This window comes from Myodes glareolus, chromosome 13 (genome assembly GCF_982192425.1).
Source record: "Myodes glareolus chromosome 13, mMyoGla1.1, whole genome shotgun sequence".
Taxonomy (NCBI): Eukaryota; Metazoa; Chordata; class Mammalia; order Rodentia; family Cricetidae; genus Myodes; species Myodes glareolus.
The window spans coordinates 10677532-10695401 of record NC_142038.1 but is presented as its reverse complement, the minus strand read 5'-3'; the positions used below and the strand labels follow the sequence as shown (position 1 = coordinate 10695401).

The window sequence follows — 17870 nt, the reverse complement described above, 5'->3', positions numbered from 1 at the left end:
CTGCCTCCCCAGAGCTGGGGTTGCAGGTGCGTGCCAGCACACCTAGCTTTTTAAACGGGAATCCAAGCTCAGACCCTCGTGTTTGTGCGGCAGGTACTTACTGACTGAGCCATCTCCCCAGCCCTGGCCCCTTGTGATCTCAGCGCCTCATCATGCTGAACTGGAAATGTGTGTGTGGAGGTCTCACCGCTGATGGAAGGGGTTCAGCTCCTCTGGAGAAGGCTGGAATGCTGGGCCAAATGGCTTCCTGTGAAGGATGACTGTGGCTTGGGAGCACAGGAGGGGCCACAAGGGTAACAAGGGACTGGCCACGCAGGAAGGGCTGGGCTACCAATCTTGGTGCATAAGGCTGAAGGACTGTATGCTGAAATGGATGGGAGCACTTGATCTCTACCAACACCGCAGGGAGCAATGTGCACGGCCTCTGCAAACCTCTCCACGGGAAAATCGACTTCTCGACTTCTCCTCTGACCGTTCCCCCCGCCCCGCCCCATTTCCTCTTTCCAGACACATGATTGAGTATGAACCCCCCCCACACACCTAGTGCACTCTTTCTGAGCAGATAGGTAAGTCCCAGTTTAAGAAAACCCAGATACCAACTTGCAAATTTCAAGTTTAATGAGAATATGATTTTGAATATTACACAAGTAAAGACATTTATTTATACAATGATTTGGATGTTGGAAAAATCAGTTTTTACCTTCTGATACTTCTGGAAATATTTCTTTGGTGCAAAGAAGGCACACTGGCATTTTCAATGAATTCAAGTTTCTAGCCCCACGTCTGGAGAGCATCTCCAATGATCAAGACCAAACTTCCATGACAAGAACACTCTCCTCTTTCTCCTCTGGGAGCCCTCCCAAAAGTAACTCAGCTCGAGACAATTCCTTGCTGCTCCTGCTTAGTTGATTAGTTTTCAGGAGATGGAAGAGAATAAACATTTTGTAGGTAGAAGGACTTTGGTGTCCTTCTTTGTCATAAAGAAATCTCTGGCAATGAGAAAACAGAGTGTGACTGGACAAGGCCTGGTTGAGGCAGTCGGACCCCGTTAGTAGCAGAGCAGGGACCAGGCCTCTTGCTTTGCAGGCTAATAAACATTTCCTGGCTTCATTCTTTGTTCCACTAAATAACTGAAGGGGGTGACTGTAAGTTCCCCCTAAAGAGAGTCCCCAAGGAGTCATCAGTGGGTGTTTAGTCTAAACTAACAAGGCTTTGATGAGTACTATGGATCTTAGTGAGGAGGGTGGGGGTGGGCAGTGTCCCGACTGGTGATCACATGCACATCAGATAGAAGGGAGGGTGCAGACTGTGTGCTGGAGGCTGCATTTATGTGGCATGCTTTCGAAAAAACAGCTTAAGAGACGTCGTAGGCCTGGTACTTTGTTATCGTTGATGCCCTTCTGTTTTTCTCCTGGGACAGGAAGTAGATGCGGTTGGCCTCTGGGTAGGTGACTTTGCTGAGCGGGAGCTTGTAGATGGCAGGGTTGTTGGTTGTCAGGAGAAGGAAGGTGAGCGCTGAGAGGCAGAAGGGCCAGGTGCAGGGTGGTAATCCAAACTAGAGGGGGTGGGGGATAAGAGAGATTTCTGTTACAGCAGATGTGAATGCTTGTTTATCAGGTAGAGGGAGGGCTGATCAATCGGTGAGGATGTTACTTAACTGATAGCCGGTATAAACAAAACCAGGCCGTTAGTTTATTCTGCGACAGGATAAGCACACACCTTCCAAAATACAGTCACTGGAACTCTAAAGGTGTTAAATGTGTTTTTACATACATGACTTGTTTTGTCTTGAGAAACCTGGCGAGTCTATGCTTACAGCTCCAGGAACTATGGACACTGTTCAACACTTCCTCAATCAGCCTCCTTTGAAGGGATGCGTTCGGTATCCATTTTGTAGCTAAAGACTTAGTTGTGGTTGATTGGCCTAGAGACAGGCACCCGGTTCAAAATAGGCACATGGCGTGAGAATCAAAAGAATCCCTCTTTTGAGAATGTGAATTGAAAGGTACAGAGACAGTGTCAACAGTGCTCTGGATCTGAAGGACTGGAGAGGAGCCGAGCAGTGGTAGCTGGGGATTCAGAAGCTGTGTGAACAGAAGTCCTTTGCAGAGAGACCTAGGAAGTGAGCATATAGGGAGAGCAGCCGAGGAGTGCTGGGTCTGTCCTTGGGGCTGAGGTGACGGTCAGCCACCTCTCCTCAAGGCTTCGCCTACCATCCCGTTCATTCTCACCACATTGACCTGGCCTTTACTCCTGGAGATGCCCTGCACCATTTTAACACTTTTCCCCATTCTTCCACGGAGATAACCGAGTGAATGTTTACAAAGAGCCTACAGATCCAGTTATGAGGCAGATCAAACCATCCTTCCAGCCTCTCAGCATTTTACTATAACCAATAGAGGGCTCAGCTGGTGCCATGGGGGTCTCACTGCTGGTCGTGTGGAAGGTCAAAGACCACACTGTTAGCAAGACGTGGAAGTGCCGGAATAATACCAGATCAAGGCTGGAAGGGATACATATTCATGAGTGACGGATTCCGCTCAGGATGTCTTCCCAAAGCTCCAATAAGACACAATAAAGTGTTTTGGGAAGCATTCATAGAAGCCCCATGGTAGAAAAACCTCAGTTTTGATTACCTCATTATAGTTTTTGAATCTTTCTGAGACCTTTTCCCTCAACAGTGTACTGCTGCCTACTCAGAGACTTGTTGCTTAGTGCATGCCAAGTACCCCATAAATGGTCCTCAGGGCACAGCCATTATTATCAAGCGGATAACAGCACTGTCGAAGGCCAGGACTTGCATACACATATTCTGGTTAGAAAGGCAAAGAATAACGGCTTCTAGGGCCTTTCCAAGGAGTCATTGAATGGCTTTATAAATGAAGTTCAATGCTTCATATTGTGATCCTCAATGAAGTTGGAAATTTCTCCTGGGTAAGTTGATAGCTTTTTTTTTTTTTTTAAATCCTTGACAATCATCGCCGTCACAAGTAATTTTATTTTGTTTGGAGAAATGTCTACATGGAATGGCCTAATCTATAAGTTTTCAGCACCTGGAGGAAGACCACTTAGCAATGTGCATACCTAGATCTGGGAACAAAAGCTTCCTGCATCTCTTCTAGTGCCTTGCCCAAGATAGGCACTTGGCATACTTATTGAATGACGGATCAGGTAAATTGTTGGTGCCAGAACTGATGACAGAAGCCTAGGACAGATGAGGCCCCGAGAGGTCATAATCCAGCTTCTTGCCTCCACCTGGTGTTTCTGAGGTCCTCCCTGCTTGGTTCTATCATTCCCTGCTGTGTGCTCACTCCTTCAGGGCTTCATCCCCTCATTACCTCCTTCTTTCTTCCACTTTCTCCTGTCATAAAACTCCAAGATTAAAATACGGCTGTGGAAGGGCCTGGCTCTCGTGTAGTCCCTGGGCTAAGCTGGAAGTGGACTGATGGGGATTGAGTGGTTGCAAATGCTGTGTCAAGTGTTGTAGTGAACAGGCAAATGGATGGGTGTGTGCTAAGTGTTGTAGTGAACAGGCAAACAGGTGAATGTGTGTCAAGTGTTGTAGTGAACAGGCAAATGGATGGAGCTAGAAAACATTATACTGAGTGAGGTAACCCAGACCCAGAAAGACAGTTATCATATGGACTCACTCATAAGTGGTTCTTAAACATAGAGCAAAGAAAACCAGCCTACAAATCACAATCCCAGAGAACCTAGACAACAATGAGGACCCTAAGAGAGACAGACATGGATCTAATCTACATGGGAAGTAGAAAAAGACAAGATCTCCTGAGTAAATTGGGAGTATGGGAACCATGGGAGAGGGTTAAAGGGGAGGGAGAGGAAGAGAGGGGAGCAGAGAAAAATGTAGAGCTCAATAAAATCAATTTTAAAAAATAAAAAAGTGTTGTAGTGAAGGCACACCTAGCATGTGATGAGGAGCAGAGGGGGACTCAGTCTGCTGGGAGAGACAGCACAGTGTCAGAAAAGGTCAGCTTGGCGGCTTAGCAAACAGTGTCCTATGCTAAGTGCCACCCTCTCTTTCACTGAAGGTGAAGAATGAATCCAGACAGGTATGTATGGAATATCTACTCCTCCTGCAGATGTTGGACCTATGACTTTTCCTGCTCACATAACCGGCCTGGCAGAACTGAATATATTCTAAAGAGACACTTATGTCTCCCATTTGCTGGGATATTAAAACAAAAAAGGACCTCAAGAAATGGAAATTTCCCTAGGAATCTCATGCTAAAAAATATGCCAGGTCTGGGGATGGGGGTGGTGCCTTGTCTTCAGGAAACAGATTCACAACTTGTTGGAGCACCTTCCAGGAGGGGGCCAGCGTTTACACAGTGACGGGTCAATAGTTGGGAGGAGTTCACCTTGCCTGGGACTGCGTGGATGTATGTACCCCTTGACCTCTATTGAAACTCCCGTCTCACCTCGGGACCCTTGAAAGATGAACCTGAGGGAGAGCCACTGAATCTTTTTTCCCCTCTCCCCATTATGGCTACATTGAACACATTTCCTTTCCCTGCCTTTTACTATTAATTTGATTGTTTTAAATTCACTTCTCAAGAATGGGTGGCTGAACTTGACTTCTTGGGATACAGACTGTGACCCCACGTTGAGCAACCCTTACCCATGAGCAGTTTCCCATGTATTCTTGGGTGGCGTTGGGTGCAGCAATTTGATCGGTAAGCCCTGGGCACTCTGTGGGTGGTCTGTTCCAGCGAAGTGGCAGCCCCTGCTTTGCACACAACCCTAAACTGGGCCCAAGGCAAAGAAGAGGTTCTGGGACAATGTGTGCCCATAAAATCTTGAGCTTAAGTCTCTTTGGATGAGGAGATCTCAGCTCTCTCTGTTCCCTGAAACCATTGCCAATATCCCTCGCCATGAATATACTAGTTGCTATGGGATAAAGGTGTACACTGTCCTCAATCCTGGTGGGCAGACAACTTACATACAGATGCAAGTTAAATGATAAAGATTTAAAAATCAGTTCTATAGGATGGTAGACTGGAATGGAGCTATACTTGAAAGATTTCTCTCTGAAGGGCTCTCCACTGGCTGCTGGTGATGGGCTTGGCCCACCCAAAGTGGACATATAAGGTTTTGAGACCTAGTTCCTTCTTGTCAGTATTAAGGTGGGTATCAGGATGTGAGCCAATGGGCAGAGGGATTTGATAGAGTGTTTGGGAAGTGGGGGCACGGCATGTGGCTTGTAGCCCACACAACTTACCACAGACAGCACGTTAGTCAGGGCGGCGCTGAGATAGGCTGAGAACAGCGCTGGAAAAAGAACCAACCGTAAACAGCTCAGTAAAGATCCAACGGCAGCTCAGCCTAGTGCACTTGCGCCCTCTTGGTTGATTCTATGTCTAAAATGCTATCTCTCGCCCGCACCGAGTTGCATTTCCTTTGCTTTGCAGCTTTGAAAGCGTGAAATTCCACGGAAATGCCAGTGCAGCTAAGAGAGCAGATGCTCTTCGTTAGAAAGGGCCAGCAGTCAGCTTTGACGGTTCCCTTGGGTCCCGCCAGCACGCCTTCCAGTAAAGGAACATTTAATAGCATAAACCATAAATGAAAGTTGTACAATAAAGCAAAAGCAAGTGAGCCTCAGAATTCCCTGTTGGACTATTCCATCAGGAGCTATTAGCATAACATGGGTTTCTAGGGAGAAACGGCATCCTGTAAGTTTGGGGGAAGATCAAACCTCCTACCGTCTTGTGTTTTAGTCTTGGTGGAGAAGGCCATGATCAAGTTGTAAGCTGGGAAGAACTAAGTACTGAGAGAAGATGGAAGGCATTAAAGTGGGCCAACAAAACTGGGCTTGGCTTTGGAGCCTATTTTCCAAAGAGGGTATTCTATTGTCCCTAAAATATTAGCGATAGGTTACTATATGTCTAGCCAGTGACGACACCAACCATATCCTTCAGCATTCCTTATAGGTAAGAAGTATTATTGTCTTGATTACATATACCATCACCACCACCGCCACCACCACCACCTCCACCATCACCACCACCAAATGATAAATCCTCTTAGAGGACTTGGAGTCCCCAGCATCTTTCCCTTGACTACAGATAAGCAGACCTGAACCTTCCAGGCTCTTCCTAGGTGTTAGTACTATTCTTGCATCAGTCATTCACCTGATTTCATTTTGACCACAGTCCTACAACTGCTTGTGTCAGACATCAAGATGTGAGGGGCCTTCCGGGGACTGTGTCTGACAGGGCAGAGCCCTGATCAGCTGGTCCCTAGGGTGCGCTCTTAACCGCTGTGAGCTGCAGCTCCTCAGGATATTATAAGGTTAGAAAGATGAGAGGAGAGGGGCCCACCCAGGTACCACAGACACCCCAGAATTTGGGGGGGGATATAAGATCCACAGGGCAGCTCTAGGCTTGGTCTGTGAAGAGCAGGGGCTCAGAGAGTGGCCTTTCCTGAACCCAGACCTACCCGACTGCCCCACTGTCCCTGGGGGCAACAGTCAAAGGATTAATTTCTGTGCTCCCTTGGCCTCACTGCTATCTTATTTTATAATCTTACTTGGTCTGTTGTATCAAGAAGACCTCCCCAAAGCCTTGCGTGTGCTCATGTGTAGTACCAGAATTGTAGAACAGCGGTGGTCATAAAATGGTTAGAAATGAATTTCCAAACCATCTGAAAACAACAAATACATGACTACGTATGATTCAGAAAAATTCTCTGTCCCAGAAAACATATTCTGGAATTTTTTTATTGTAAACTTATTTTTTATAACCTTATTTGCTAACATTTCAGCATCCATGGATGTACTGAAATAGAAACTCCATTTTAAATATTTTGGTCAAAAGGTTTTTTTTTTTTTTCATTCATAGAACATGAAAGATGCTCTAGGTTGAGAATATATAAATTCAGTGAGTTATGACTGTCATCCTAACTTCCTATGATGCTGAAGAAATAGGCAAGAGGCGCGTGGTCATCTGAATGGTTCACGGTTAGTGGCTGATATTTAGCTCTGGTTACTGTGTATGGTGTGCGTTGCCCAGTTCTGCATGGAACGGTTAACATCAGGGAGTTGCTCTCCCAGCTCCATCGCCAGCCAGGAGAGCCGCAGCCCCAGGAGACGACCCTGAGCAACAACGAAAACTATCACCTAAGAACACCTGCCTCCAAGTGGCCAAACATCATGTACCCAGTGAACACAGTTGAAGACGCAGACCACAGTGCCAACCAACAGCTTTTACAAAGCGAACAATTGCCCTGTCGTCTTCTGGGAGTGGCAGAACCGTCACGAGCGGTTTTCTTTCGCGGGGGTCCCCACGGGCCTTCCCTGTGCTCTGGAGGGTGTTCTGGGAACGGTACCTACCACAGGCTATGGCAAGCAGGTGGGTCTGCCAGGTAATGACGTAGAACATGCCTCCGATGGCGATGCAGGCCAGAGCACTGTTGAAGCCGCACAGGCCGAAGTAGATGGAGTCAAACGGTGTGGCGATGCTGAGTGCTGAGGGAAGGAGAGCATCGGAACTGAGTGAGGTCGTGGGGCGCTCACCGGCCTGCCTGAGACACGCCGGTCAGGTGTACTCACACCTAACCCAATCTTCAAGCCAGAATCAGCTACCAGGATCACAGGCAGGCATTCACCGAGAGGAATTTCAGCCTTTCAGTGAAAATACATGTAAAGGAAATAAATGGGCAGGGCCACAAGAACAGTAGTGGCTGGGCTGTTATGAGCTGAAGAGATTCTGGGAGTCAGGACTCTGAGTTCTGATTTAAACAGCACAGAGTACGTCCTTTGTCACACACATAAAAACCTTAGTTGGAAACAGAGTCCCAATCTTTCTCATTGGATATCCCTCAAATACTCTTGGAAAAATCTTTCCCAGACTTTAAATTTATGCTGAGGGTTAAATATCTGATGACAAAGTCCTTTTTTGTGGATAGCTTTTGCTTATAGGAACATGAGGGCACTAGCCCCAAAATGCGGGAAACAGGAGCAAGGGGAAGAGGAGACTTCCAGAATCAGCAGGATGGTGATAAAGACACATCAGAGACTTTCTCTGAAGCCGGCCCCGGCACCGACCCCCTACCACTCACCAAGTAGGATGGTATCCCAAGCAGTGACACAGACCTGCGAGCATCCCGATGGTGGATCCGATGGCTGCATGCAAGCAAATGAGAGGTGAAGCTATGAACAGCGCCACGAGGACGATTCCTCCGGTCCAGGGATCGTCACAGCCATACACTTGACCGATCCCCACCGGGATGGCTCTCAGGAGCTGGACAACGACAGGGTCACGCGTTGGTTACGGAAGTAAACAGGCAGCTCACACCTCCACACCAAAGTCCCACGCGAGTGCTTTTTGGACAGGGCCTTACTGTATTTCTTGAGCTGGCCTTGGAGTTTCAATCCTCCTGCCTCAGTCCCTTGAGTGTACACTAACGCTTTACAACAGGACTCCTGGAAGACATTACTGCTCAAGTAGGTTAATGCCAAAGGGAGCAGAAGCTTTGTCCTCTCAATTTTGAGTTCTTGGAGCATTAAGTAGTTAGAATGTTGAGTTTCTTTCATTCAGAGACATCAATGTGGGGGATTTATTCTCTTATAAAGTGAAATGGAAGCATTTTCAGAAGGGCATTTACTATTTATTAGAAATATAATACATATCTGATAAAAACTTTCATATTTTTAAAAACAAAATGATAAAAGCCTTTCGGGAGGAAAATGGTCCTCTATACTTCCAAGACGCTCATGTCTGGCTGTGGCGATAGTCCTGTCTGGCCGAGGAGCTGGAGTCTGGGGTCTACAGAAGGGCCTTGCAGGGGCAGTATGGCCTGGAAACCGCCTCAGGTCTTCCTGCAAGTACCCCAAGGTCCTGGGTAGACTGACAGCAAGGGAAAGAGCTGCTACACAGACGGGACGACAGGCCAGGGGGTTAACCTCAGAGGGTTAGCCCAATCTCCCGCCCACCAGGATAGAGAACAGAACGGGGCTCAGCGGTGGCCTGCCAGGACGAGGTGACAGGCAGGAGAGAATACACAGACAACGACTCATGGCTGCTTATTCCCCCACACACCAGTTGTGCCCTCTGGGCATCTCCTTTGTGATCACCCAGCACCACTGGAATCTCTAGACCCTCTTTCTGACATTTATTGCTCATTTTCTTGAAATGTAAAGTACACATTTTAATTGGAAGAAGACCCAACACATGAATCCTGATCATAGTACAGAGAGTTATTCTTCAAGAATGACTGCCCAAAATTGATTTTTTTCCCCCTGAATCTTTGGGCGGTGGTTTAAACTATTTGTATAGGATAATTAAAGATATTTCTTTTCTAGAAAAGTCTGAACTATCTTTAATTGAGAATATAATGAGATTTATCTTATGATTTCTAACATCATCTTCGCATAGCACATAGAGCAGAACAATTTTGCCTCCAAAAGATAGGGACTGGGTAAACGCCATGAGCAGGAAAATGCCGAGAGTTTCCCCCAAATCAGCCCCTCTTCTCACCTCTCGCCCATGAATGTCCTTCCTCCACCTGACAAGAACCAAGGGTGAGGCTGACAGAATAATGTCTTTCCTGAATAACGATGCCTCTCAGTGTGTTTGCACGACTCTGTCAGCGACACCATGGAATGCTGAGAGGCACTGGGCGTCATTATTTCTGAAACTTCGTTTAACAAGCCCAATGACTCTGGAGCAAGGGATCGCCAATAATGACGCTCCAGGTTGAGCTATAGATTGGGCCGGAAAGTCCTTTAGTGTAGTGGAAAGTGGGAGGTCTTAGGAAAAGAAAAAGTGCCTCGTTAGTTAAGATGCCTAACGGCCACATTTCCCATCTTGTTTAATACTTTTAATATTGCTTCTTATTCACTATCTTGGCAGGCTTCCAGAGGTCAGTGTCATACATAAAATGCTTTAAAAAGATGAAAATCTCTGCTACCTCTGTTTCTTAATGGAGGTTAAACTGGTGTTTCAAAACACGAGCAAGGCTCGCGCAGAGAACGGAATAGGCTACCATGACATCTTAAGCTGGTGGGTAGCAGTGTGGTGTGTATACTTTAATGGTTCAGGGCTGTGAATGAAAAAAATACACAGTTTGAGTATGTTTAAATGGGGCTTAAGGACCAAAAAGGCTTCCAAATGAAGGAAAGCAGCCAAGAGTCCAGACTACATATCAGGGGGTCAGAGTTCTAGCCTGGACTTGGCTCTCTGTTAATCCACTGTGGAACCTTGGGTGGGTCTTTTAATTTGGCTTTGGTTTCTTCCTCTGTGTTATCATAGGGTGGGACCAGAAACAACTTTTAGCTCCGAGGAGACAAGGATGGGATCTCACAGGATACGTACATAGAATATCTCATACTGTGTACTTGTGAAGAGTCATCCTTTGCTTGTGTTTCTGATGTGCAAAATGAGCATATTCAGTCTGACATTGAATTTGTACAAACGCCATCCTTCCTTCTTTTTTTTAAATATGTATTTATTTATTATGTATACAATATTCTGTCTGTGTGTATGTCAGCCATCTCTCCAGCCCCGCCATCCTTCCTTTTTCATGACACCTACCAAAGGCACTTGGACGCTTGACCAGGTGATGTTGGGTGTGGCGGCTGCAGGCTGCAAGAGTGTCGTGGGGAAGAAGAGGTTGTAGTGGCCTGTGGCTGCTAGGTACAGGGTCACGGCGATGTTGAAGGGCAGCGTGAAGACTGGGAGGTCCCACTTGCTGAAGATGGTGCTCAGGGCACTGGACAGGATGGGGCTGGTGGAAGAGACATGGGAAACCTATCAGCTCTTGTCTGCTTTGGCACTAGAGCACACGGCGGCAGAGAACCCTGGTTCTCCCAAAGACAAGCAGCTTCCTGGCTGTCTTTTCTGGGACTTTCTTCTTTGAGTGGGACACAGAGGCTGGGGAAGGACACTCAGCCTCAGAAGGATGGTTTTAGGAGAGCCTTGGGGTTTCCTCAGAGAGTCATCAGACTCCATTACCTAGGCAGGAGGAGTGAGGTGTGTGGGGGGGAGTCTGGAGAAGACTGGGCAGGGATTACAGTCGTTAGTATATTTTGAGTGGCCAAGAATTCTGCCTTCATTGACAGAGTACCCTCCATTTTCTGGAGATGAAGGAGAAGTCTGGTACTTGGAGGTCTCTGCCTCGTGGTTGGCCTTCAGTCAACCCTGAGAGGGCGTCTCAATCTGGTCAGTAGTCTAAAGGAAGGAGAAAATCTAGTGGGAACAGGAGGGGTGAGATTTCAGACCCTAGGAGGGCTCTGTAGCTTTTAACTTATGTGGCCAGCAGTTTCTTGCTTTGTACTCAGCCAGGGCAGGACCGGAAGCCCTTTGAGAGCTTAGAGAAAGGGTGGTAGCTGGTGAGGCCCTGTCCACAGAGAATCTGGCATGATGGTGATGCTCTCAGGTTATTAGGAACTGCCTCCGGTGGGTGCTTCTCGCATTCAAGCTAAACGACAAATACTTGAAAATGGAAGTAAAAAAGGCGCTCCAAGGTTTGGTTTAAGAAGAATGCTAATTGGGATGGGGAGATGACTCAGCGGGCGAAGTGCGAGGCCAACATTAGGACTCGAGTTTGGATTCCCAGCACCCATGTAAAACGCTGGGCATGGCAACGTGTGTCTATAACCCTAGTTCTGAGGGTGGAGACAGGCAAAATTCTGGATCTGGCAGGCCAACTAGCCCCACCGCAGCAGTGGCCAGGGTCAGTGAGAAACCTTTTCTCAGAAAATGACGTTGAGAGCAATAGAGGGGCAGCTGAAGTCAACCCCTGACTTCCTTTGTGACCATATAGAAGAACACACCTGAATGCATGTGCACACACACACACACACACACACACACACACACACACACACACCATGTGTGCATGTGCACACGTGTGCTCACGGGCATTTTAGAAGCAAACTTACCAAGTCATGGACATAAGGATGACAGGGAGAAGCAGCCACCAGTAATAGTTGCCCTTGTCTGAGAACACGGCCATCAGGAGTCCCACAAGCACCCCATTGTAGCCATGGAGTCCTGCTGCAATGGCCGACCTGGGGGCACAAGGATAAGCTGATGGAGTGGAGGCCCCCCCTGTGATTTTAACTGTTTTCAGAATCACAGCTTCCTAACTCGGGGCCTGACAACCCATCCTCAAACAAGCTACCCTTTGGGGAGCAGGGAACAAGAAGCAGAGATAACCTGTCTAGCCTTTGCAGGTCAACGCTGGGCCTTGGGGACGTACTTATCCTGGCTCAGGATGAGGGCAGTCAAGGTGGACGCAACAATGCCCACGCAACCCGAGATGGCCCACCAGGGATTCTGCACGAAGAGGCCCAGGGCGATGAGGAGGCCGCTGAGAGGGTTGTTCACAAACATCACCTGGGACATGCCTCGGAGCACCCAGTCAAGAAACTGGAACACTGGAGATTTGTCTGAAATGATAGGGCAAAGTCGGTGGACACTCAGAGCAGGTTAGGCCTGGGCTGGGCCTCAGGTGGCAGCAGGAGCGGGGGGGGGGGGTGTCATCAGGGCCCCAGCCTGCATTTTCATCAGTCAGGGCCAAGGCTAAACAAAGAGCACAGGGATGCATTTGAATGCCCAGAGCATTTGCCAGCCATTGCTAGGCCAATGCAGTCTCTACTCGTCTCTAGGCTGCTTTTCCCATGGGGGGAATCAGGTACCTACCTTGAGCATAATTCTGCTTCCCATGAGAGTGGCATAAAATTTCCAGAAAACTCGCTTGCCGCAGAGAGGGTATGAAACCCATGAGCCAGGCAATGTGGAGGTTTCTAGAGAGAACCCCCTGCCCCAGTAGACACAGTTCCCCTAAGCCATCCAGCATGTGTTTGTCTAGGATGCCGGATTCAGAATCCCAGTCTTGTCTGAAACATTCGGTGGTATATTTGGGTCAGCAGAACTTTGCTATTGACAAACAAGAATGCACACAACTATCCATCCTCATAGCACAATTACAAATATGGGTGTTTATGTCGCAAGAGACCCTCCGTGTTAATGGAAGAAGGAGCATCTCTGAGAGGCCCCCAAAAGAGATCTCCAGCTGGCCCACAGAGCATTCCTGCAGCGTGTTTCCACGGGACAAGCAAGGCTTTGGGGGTTGTCAAGGGCTTATGCCACAGACTGTACCTTTAAGTCTCTCTCCGCATTCCTTCATCTCTCCAGTGATGTAGCTCAAGGATTTGCTAACTCGCTTCCCTGCAGCAGCCATGAAGCTCTGGATCCAGGAAGTCCTGGCCGTGTTGGCTTCTACCTTTATCTCAGAGCTCTCCTCCATGGTGTCCATATCCTGTCCAGGGACCAGAAATAGGGAAGAATCGTCCACAGTGCTGTGGTTTTCACCCCGGGTGACATTTGGAGTCTCTTGGAGGCCAAACTAAGGTTTGCATTTGAGATTTTGTTAAACTGCTGTTTAGCCAGCTCCCTGCCTCGTTAGGTTTTTTTGTTGGACACGTCATCATCTTTGATACATTCAACCTCAATGACGTAGAATGGGATGGTACTGTCACCCTGGTGCTGTGGATGGGGACTCGGGCATACAGGAGTTCTTGTTGCAAGGTTCAACGTCAAACGGCAGGATGAAGAGACAGCCACACCTGTCTCGATTTTCTTAAAAACGACGCCTTACATTCAACCTAAAAGAAATTATTTCCCCTCCTGTCAACCTAGTTTTTGAATTTTAAATGCAAAGGTCTGAGATTAAACACACAAAGACTCTTAAAAAAAAACAACCAAAAACCACCCTGGTACGATCTTATTTCCTAAATGCAAACTGATGGTCAATAACAGAGCGGAAGGGACACCAGCTCCCAAAGCGGAAGGGAAGCCAGCTCCCAAAGCGGACTGCGAGAGAGAGCTATTTCTATCCATGTACTGCATCCATCAGAGCATCCCCGATGGATGGCATCTCCCCACCCTGCTGTGGGCTGCAGGCTGCCGCCTCGGGTCTGGGGCCACCACACTCACGAGCAGCTCCACCGCAGGCTTCCGATATGGGTAGGGAAGCGGCTCTTTGGTTTGTTTCTCTTGGTGTTCACCTTTTCCAAACACTGGAGTTGGGAGGAAAGAGAGAATCATCAGTTCAGACACCTGAACTTTGGCACTTTTACAGTAATTTCTGCGAAGACTCGAGTTGTACCACGTGTTGTCTTATTCCACAGAGGAAGCTACAGTCTACAGACAAGAGTCCTTCTTTTCCTTTATGGGTCAGGCCCATTTAGGGCCTCTCTTTGTGGACGGGGGTGCATACCGTCATGTTTGAACTTGGAAATGATTCTCTGCATGCAGAGGATTTTAAAATCACCCCTCCCCGCCTCCCTCTTTTGATTTTGGCATTTGTTCTTAATTTTGAGATGAGGTCTCACTATGTAGCCTGCCTGACTGGCCTTGAACTCCTAGAGATCTATCTACTCTGCCTCCCAAGTGCAGGGATTAAAGGGGACTGCCACCATGCCTGGCGGAGGTGACATTTGATTTTAACCTAATGGTGGTCACACGTTTGCTCTGTGGTCTAAGACTGACACATTTCTGTTCCTCTGGTAAATAACCTCACACCATACTTGGGTAAGAAACACTAATTACATTCAGAAAATAAGGAAAATGCTTTAACAACCTTTTGTCTGAATTTTGGCATTTTAATAGGTTGGATCAGGGCACATGACATTCATGCAGTCACTTTCAGTAGGTTTTGAGATGTCTTTATGTCCTTGTAATTCTGCAGAGCTCTTGTAACTGTGACTCTAAAGCTCGTTCATTGGTAGGCTGGCTCGTTTTTAAGGATGATCCTTTTCCGTTAAGTCCTCTTGGGAAAGAGCAGGCCCTTTTGAAGCTTTGGACTTGGTACTCTGGTGCCCTCCTGTGGTCAAGTGTGAGAATGGCAGGCTGGACTCTGCCTTCCTGTTTGCAGCCCGTGTTTCCCCTTTGGGTATCTAAGCATTGGAAGGGATGTACCTAAGGCACCCTGTTCCCACTTGTGAAGAAGCAGGGGCTACAAACACCAGTGTGGTTTGGAATCACATATTTGGAGGCGAGTTAATTTTAAAAGCTTTGGAAAAGGAGTAGGAAACAGAGAAAATGCCCCTGAACTTGAGGCTCTGACCCTCTGCTTCTGTCTGGAGCAGCCTGCCAGGCTTCAGCATTTCCCAGGGACTCCCCCATCCCAGGCCTCTTTCTTTGCACAGGGCTGCACTCCCCTGGGCCCCTATGGACAGGGCCTCTTCTCAGAGACCTGCACAAGTCTCTCTACGTGCAGGATTTCCCATAACCAGTCTAGGCTGCTTGCTCTAACCTGGCTGAATTAGTTATGCATGGATGGGATTGGAGAAAGGACAGAAAGACAGCCAGACACTGAGGTAGCTTCTGGGAGGCACGTGATACAAGGGTCACCAACCCAGGGGTCAGTTCTCTACTTTGCAGTGTCCTACACTGGGTACTGTCAGTGTGTGTCGGGTACTGTCACTGTGTGGCGGGTACTGTCACTGTGTAGTGGGTACTGTCACTGTGCGTCGGGTACCGTCACCGCCACTGTGCGGCGGGTACTGTCACTGTGTGTGTGTGGCGGGTACCGTCACTGTGTGTGTGTGGCGGGTACTGTCACTGTGCGGCGGGTACTGTCACTGTGCGGCGGGTACTGTCACTGTTTAGTGGCTGCCTGGTTGTCTGTTTTGAGATGGGGAGCTGGGGCCTGTGTGTGAGGCAGACAATGTACACACCTTTGCTCCTCCTCCGGATGGATGACCACTCGATGTGGAACACACTCCTCCGTCTCAGGAGCACAGTTTCGGAGCCCTCCTCTGCCTTCCACTGGCCTGATCTGGGGGACTGCTCTCCCCTGCCACCTAGCCAGGGGCGAGAAGAGACAAGTCAGGATGCCACCTGATCTGCATCTCTAAGAGCCAAGCTGTGGAGGCGAGGAGAACACAGGAGCTAGGGAGGTGTGAGCGATGCAGCTTGATGCTGGAGGAGCAACTGCTTCTGTATTTGTGCAAAGCATCCCACGGCCCTGCACCTCCCTTTACAATGTCCACTTCCTTTCTCCACAGAAACTTAAGCTATATCTGGTCAAGGGATGAACGAACCAGGAGTTGGCCCATTTAACCACACTAGAGGGAGTAAGGTAGACCCTGGGCTGACTCGCCAGTCACTCACTATGCTTCAGCCAATGACTTGGACCTTTCTGACAGAGTTCCAAAACTGGCTGTATATTAGACCACCTGGGGGCTCAAAAAACATCTGAGCCTACCCCACCTCAGACCAGTGTAAAAGGTAAAAGATGGCCACCATGTGCAGCTTGGGCTGAGAACCGTTGATAGTGATTCTTGCTGCTCAGTCCTTGCCGCAGCCCGAGCATCAGTCAAGAGCTATTAGAAGGTGACACTGAAGGAGCATCCTGGGGTCCACATCCCTTAGCGGTGCCAGCCAAGAGTTGAGAGAGAGAGGTGGAAAGGGGTGAAGCCTGAAAATGAACCAACCAACTTCCAATGGCTTGAGAACACTCAGAGCAAAAGTGAGAACAAATTACTCTGGGCACCTAGGAAACACTCTCAGAACCCTCCGGGCAGAAAACAGTAACTTCAAGAGCGTCGAGAACACGGGCCCACTGCTGTAGAAATGAGGTGTACCATCCGTGCAGTGTGAGAGAAAGCATAGAAGCACTGGCTTGGGTGCAGAAGCCATTACCTTCTGCTTGGCATTTTGCAACTCGTTTGTAACCTCGTTGACACTTTCCTTAATTGCAGGATGTAATTCTTCCAGAAAGAAATATACAGCCCCTGTAGGGCCGACCTTCTCAACCCCACCTGTAAACGATGACAGATTTCTGGAAACCTAATCTGTAACCAGAAAACGCTTAGGAAACACCCTGGAAGGAATTATAGCCGTTCACACCCCAGATACATCCTCAGGGAGGACACTTCCCGCTGATGGCACCGGCTCCTCTGCTCCAGGCAGGATGGTCCCTTCTCCTTGGTGAACGGTCTCGGTTTTCCACCTGCCTGCACAGACTCTTACCTAACTTGATTTTTCTCCAGCACCGCCACCATCTAGCACACAACCAGTAGACAGATGATAAGTGCTGAGGATGCTGTTGAATAAATTAACGAGGGACGATCATCCTTTGCGTTCTAATTTCTGAATGACATAACAGAGAACAAATGGCTATACCGCAGCATGGAACATGTTTGTATGTATTGATGTGTGTGTGTATCCATGTATATGTTCATAGTATATGTTCATGTGTGTGTGAGTGTGTGTGCGCACATGCCCCTGTGTGTAGACACCAGAGGTTGACATTGGGTGCCTTTCTCATTCCTTAGGTGTCGTGGTGTAGCCAGCAGAGACTGGCCCCAGGGCTCTCGTCACCATGTCCCTGTTTGTGTGGAGGTGCAGGTGTTGCCCCGTCAGCACAGCTGCAAACACTCTGGGGCGTGTGGCTGGGCAGCTCTGTCCTTGGCAATCCGTGTTTCACTGGCAGCAGGTGAGTAGCTTGGGGTATGCAGCCCAGTCAGGAGCTGTTGCTCTTCCTCCCCCACCAGTTTTATCAAACACTCCGATGCACGCAGGCTCATTCCAGGGCAGCTTAGGACCATCCCAGGGGCACGGTCCGTATCCTCAGGGATGGCTACCATCTCGTGTTTTAGAAGGCAAAACTTTAGCGGCACTTTCTGGTGGCTTAGAAGAAAAACAGTTTTTAGCTCTTATTGTTTGAGCTCTTTTTGGGGCAGTAGTGAGCTCAGAGCTCTCCTGCCTCTAAAGACATCTAATGCACAGAAATGCCAGCCGTTAAAATGACCAGGGAACAAAGACTTTGTAGAGCGCTTGCTTGTGAAATAAATCTTTTCACGTATTGAAATTTCTTTGAGGAAGCCGGCCCCCTCC

The 17870-nt window shown here is 48.3% G+C and overlaps 1 protein-coding gene across 2 annotated transcripts in view; it reads right to left on the bottom strand.

Moving 5' to 3' along the window:
* Positions 1–624: 624 nt before the first annotated feature.
* The window catches only part of Slc14a2 (solute carrier family 14 member 2), a 50260-nt gene continuing 33014 nt past the window's right edge, over positions 625–17870 (bottom strand). For both annotated transcript variants that reach the window (XM_085676390.2, XM_048419654.3), the window contains 10 exons: positions 15707–15832; positions 13962–14044; positions 13125–13284; positions 12223–12412; positions 11903–12031; positions 10554–10746; positions 8114–8261; positions 7352–7486; positions 5243–5292; positions 625–1555 (listed from right to left, as the gene is read on the bottom strand). In XM_085676390.2, the coding sequence (XP_085532516.2) occupies positions 1355–1555; positions 5243–5292; positions 7352–7486; positions 8114–8261; positions 10554–10746; positions 11903–12031; positions 12223–12412; positions 13125–13284; positions 13962–14044; positions 15707–15832 (1415 nt within the window). In that variant the 3' untranslated portion in view covers positions 625–1354. The remainder of the gene's footprint in view (positions 1556–5242; positions 5293–7351; positions 7487–8113; positions 8262–10553; positions 10747–11902; positions 12032–12222; positions 12413–13124; positions 13285–13961; positions 14045–15706; positions 15833–17870) is intronic.